This window comes from Alosa pseudoharengus, unplaced genomic scaffold (genome assembly GCF_046254945.1).
Source record: "Alosa pseudoharengus isolate Yale_2024_CS ecotype anadromous, Long Island Sound unplaced genomic scaffold, YU_APseudo_1.1 YU_APseudo_1.1_scf_20, whole genome shotgun sequence".
Classification (NCBI taxonomy): Eukaryota; Metazoa; Chordata; class Actinopteri; order Clupeiformes; family Clupeidae; genus Alosa; species Alosa pseudoharengus.
The window spans coordinates 31,080,750-31,085,749 of record NW_027468664.1 but is presented as its reverse complement, the minus strand read 5'-3'; the positions used below and the strand labels follow the sequence as shown (position 1 = coordinate 31,085,749).

At 46.2% G+C, this 5,000-nt stretch overlaps 1 protein-coding gene across 1 annotated transcript in view; it reads right to left on the bottom strand.

Moving 5' to 3' along the window:
- LOC143136389 (fatty acyl-CoA reductase 1) overlaps positions 1-5,000 on the bottom strand; it is a 74,468-nt gene that overhangs the window by 18,995 nt on the left and 50,473 nt on the right. Inside the window, exon 3 of the mRNA XM_076297086.1 lies at positions 4,061-4,236. Coding sequence (XP_076153201.1) covers positions 4,061-4,236 — 176 coding nt within the window. The remainder of the gene's footprint in view (positions 1-4,060; positions 4,237-5,000) is intronic.

Sequence of the window (5,000 nt, the reverse complement as noted above, 5' to 3'; positions counted from 1 at the left end):
TCCTCCCCCCTTTTCCACACAGTCTCCACTTTTCATCCGGCTTTCAAACACGCTCCATCCCTCTCTCCCCCCCCCCTCTCTTTTTAATCTGTTGCTTTCAGTCATGTGATACGGAGGAATCTGCCTCTGCCTCGTACATGTAAAGCCCTGGAGCACCACAGGGGGTTTATGTTTATTATCCACGGGCCCAATGCGCCGGGAGCCTGGAGGTGACGCATTGAAGAGCCAGCAGCGCGGCAGCGTCGAGGGAAGGGAAGAAAAGGAAGAGAGGAAAGAGAGGGAAGAGAGGAAAGAGAGGGAAGAGAGGGAGAGGGAAGAAAAGGAAGAGAGGAAAGAGAGGGAAGAGAGGGAGAGGGAAGAAAAGGAAGAGAGGAAAGAGAGGGAAGAGAGGGAGAGGGAAAGAAAAGGAAGAGAGGGAAGAGAGGGAAGAGAGGGAGAGGGAAAGAAAAGGAAGAGAGGAAAGAGAGGGAAGAGAGGGAAGAGAGGGAAGAGAGGAAAGAGAGGGAAGAGAGGGAAGAGAGGGAAGAGAGGGAGAGGGAAAGAAAAGAAGACGGAAAACAGCACATGAGAAAGAGATGCAGAGAGGCTTTTGAGAGGGAGGGAGGGAGAGAGACAGAGAGAGAGAGAAAGAAAGAGAGAGATAGAGGGAGGGAGAGGAAAGAAGGAAGGCTCACACAATCTCGCAGGAAGAAGAGAGAGAGAGAGGGACGGAGGGAGACAGAGGGAGAGAGAGAGGGAGGGAGAATGAGAGAGATAGCATAGTAAGGAAGTAAGAAAGCAAACAAGTAAGCAAGTAAGTGAATAAGGAAATAAATAAACAAATAAATAAAAATGTCAAAATAAATGGACCACAGCATATGGGCACACGGGGCAGTGCTGGTCTACAAGATTGCATTGGAGAGGCCAGGGGCCCCTTAGGGGCCGAGTCTGTGACATGACATCATCATCTGCAAGGGCAAAGTGATGCACTGAACGCCTGTGGTGGTTGTAGCACTGTACACACACACACACACACACACACACACACACACACACACACACACACACACACACACACACACACACACACACACACACACAGACATATTTTCTGTGCACGTGGCATCCTAGAGCAAGAGGCGATTTCGACAGCAGCAACACTGCGGAGCTCTGTTTGGGGGATGGGGGCCCCGTTTTGATCAGAGACAGAAGATATGCTACTTGTCACACACATCAAACGAGACACAATGACTGTTTAGCACAGCACAACAGAGCCTAGAGAGTTGCGCTGCAGTGCAGGCCAGTAGCAGGGGTTGGTGCTGGTGCCTTGGTAAGCTTCACAGTGCTTTAGAGCTGCCCTGTCACTGCAAGTGACTCATGCTTAGCATTATACATCCCTTAGTACATTCATGTGGATCTTTGATTTAATATATTTTACTGTCCATATGAGTCGTGTGGATTTGTTATTTTATCATTCTGTGTATGTTGTTGTGTATTTTGTGTGTGATGTCTTGAGCTACTGGGGCCTTGAATTTCCCCTTGGGGATCATTAAAGTATCTATCTATCTATCTATCTATCTAATCCATCTATCTATCTAATCCATCTATCTAATCCATCTATCTACAGCAGGGGTGTCAAACATACGGCCCGCGGGCCGGATGCGGCCCGCTAGATGGTTTAATCCGGCCCAGAAAAAAAAAATCTCTAGCCCATTCCTGTGAGGAGTTATGAATTTTCAAAGAAATAACCGAAATGCTCAATTCAGCCGCTAGGCGCAGCCAAAAAACAAAAAAAAGTTCGGAGTTGACTGGTCCTGTGCTGTCAGTTTGGCTACATTGTCGGGAGAAAAGCAGGCGTTGCGACAAAATTCAGAGACAAAGTGCAGCCTGCAAACGGAGGACAAGATGTTTGGGCATTTTATTGTATTTTGCACCAGGAAGTGTTGTGTTGTAAAACACTAAACTTGGATCATGTTAAAGTGTGGTTGTGCAAACTGTAAATTTAATCAGGTGGCGAGGTCTGACTCACCGTCAGTTTGACTGTTTTCTTAGTGATAATGGCATTCTGTCTGGCTTACCATACCACGCTGTAGTACGGTGGTTAAGCCGAGGTGCCGTACTCAAGCGTTTCTTTGAACTACGAGAGGAAATTGGACAGTTCTTGGAGAAAAAAGGCAGACCAGTAGCAATTTAAATGCCCGGAATGGGTGCAGGATCTGGCCTTTATGGTGGATAGCCTATTACACAGCACCGCCACCTAGCCTACAAAATTATTTGATCTGATGTAACCTAATCGTATCAGTTGATCGTATTGCTCATGCACTGCTAACTTATGTTTGTTAAATTCATTTCATTTTTCATACATTTGCACATTTACATTTTTAAGGCAGAATGTTAACTTTCTTCATAGCTCCCACTTGAGTTTAGTGTGGTGAGTTGGTTCAGGTGGTCAGATGTAAAAATGTAGGCCTATCCACTCAACTATAAAAATAAACCAGTTGTTTATGAGAGTGAAATGCATTTTATTTCAATTTCATTGGCCTCTCTGAATAAATGTGTAATAATCTAATATATCCCTTGTGATTATGTAGGCTACAAATGTAGGCTGAAGGGTAAAGCATAGCCTACTGAAAAAAACTAAGCTGGAGATTTGGAGTTGTCAAAGGATGTTTTGCAATTATTTCACTGGTCCGGCCCACTTGAGATCAGATGGGCTGTATGTGGCCCCTGAACCAAAATGAGTTTGACACCCCTGATCTACAGTATCTATCTATCTATCTATCTATCTATCTAGAGAGCCTGTGTGTCTATGTGAACTATGTGTGCCTGCGTGTCCTGAACTATATCTGACTGATACCCAACCCCCCCCCCCCCCACACACACACACACACACAAGGCCAAGAGCAGTAGCAGCACAGGGAGAATGTTCTGTAAGAACAGAGAGAGAAACAACCGCCGCTTCCTGATATTAATGACACACCCGCCATTCCATCGGCAGGAAATCAAAAGCAGAGAAGAAAGAAAGAGAGAGAATATTAGAGAAAGAAAGCATTCAAATGTGGTGCGAGGAGGGTTTTAACAAGGATAGTCTCCAAACAGGCAGAATACATAAAACATGGAACAAGACAGAGAGAGAGAGTGAGAGACAGACAGAGAGAGACAGAGAGAGAGAGAGAGAGAGAGAGAGAGAGGGAGAGAGAGAGAGAGAGAGAGAGAGGGACAGAGAGAGAGGTCCTGAGATGACTCCAGGCCAGAGTCCATCTGATCTTGGCCACTGCAGCTGAGCTGGGCTCAGGCCAGCATGGCACAGATTCTCCCTCAAGGGGCCTCTCTTCCAGACTGTGTTTGTCTGTGGGCGATGTTGAAAATCTCAACTTGACAGCCTCTTACAGTTAGCATCACACTTGGCAGACAGCACTCGCTACTGGCTGTCTACAGGTTGGCTACATCACATCCTCAGTGGGCCTCAGAGTCCCCTTCTCATTGGCGATTGTGGAGCTGAATAATCTAACGGCTAGTAGCACGCAGAAAGAAAAAAAAAAACAGTCTTGGAGCTAAGATGGCTTCCTCTCGCTACAGATCTGTCCAGCAAATCTGTCCTCAGAATAAGCTAGCGTGAATGATCTTTAGGCTACTCAAGATAAACACATATAAGTGAAAGAGTGAAAATAATGTGAATCAAGATGAAATTGCTCTGCAGTTGGAGGGGGGTATGTGTGTGTGTGTGTGTGTGTGTGTGTGTGTATATGACTGTGGGTATAGGGGCTGTGCGTCTGTCTGCATATGTGCATGGATGTTTGTAGTATGTGTCTTGTGCACAAGAATATGTGTGTGTGTGTGTGTGTGTGTGTGTGTGTGTGTGTGTGTGTGTGTGTGTGTGTGTGTGCCTACGTGTATGTCGTGTCTGTGCTTGTGCACAAGTGTGTGTATGCAGCAGGGGTGTGAATAGCATGTCTTGTGTCCATGAGCATGCATTTGTGTATGAGTGTGTGTGTGTGTGTGTGTGTGTGTGTGTGTGTGTGCGTGTGCGCATACACATACGTTGCGCGTGTGTGTGTGTGTGTCTGTGTGTTGTGCTTACTTGAGTGGCTCGTCAAAGCGGATGGTGGCGGCGCAGTGGAAGACGATGTTGATGCGGGCGGTCAGCCGCTCCACGTCGGCGGCACTAATGCCCAGGCCGGGCTGCGTCAGCTCACTGCTGATCGCTACGATCTTGTTGTGGAAGTCCGGGTTGTCCTCACGCACGCGGTCAAACAGCTACAGGACACGGGACAGACGGGAGACAGAGAGGAGATGCCTGAGTCAACACACACACACACCACTCAGAGGTCACATGCGGACAGCGCAAGTTACACTGTCCACTGTGTGTACGCTGAAGACAGTCCATGTTCATTAGCTGAGTGTTTACACATACTGTAATTAATACAGACACACATTCTCTCTCTCTCACACACACACACATGCAGACACACATGCACACACACACACACACACACACACACACACACACACACACACACACACACACACACACACACACACACACACACATACACATACAGACACACACAAAAACACACACACATATATACAGTGTATGTATATATATATATATATATATATATATATATATATATATATATTGTTGCAGGATAGGGGTTTCACGTAAGCTACTTGTCGAGCGTCATTGTGGGTAACGTGTGCGGAAGTACACTGTACTACTGATTAAATTTACAGTTTGCACAACCACACTTTAACATGATCGATCCAAGTTTAGTGTTTTACAACACAACACTTCCTGGTGCAAAATACAATAAAATGCCCAAACATCTTGTCCTCCGTTTGCAGGCTGCACTTTGTCTCTGAATTTTGTCGCAACGCCTGCTTTTCTCCCGACAATGTAGCCAAACTGACAGCACAGGACCAGTCAACTCCGAACTTTTTTTTGTTTTTTGGCTGCGCCTAGCGGCTGAATTGAGCATTTCGGTTATTTCTTTGAAAATTCATAACTCCTCACAGGA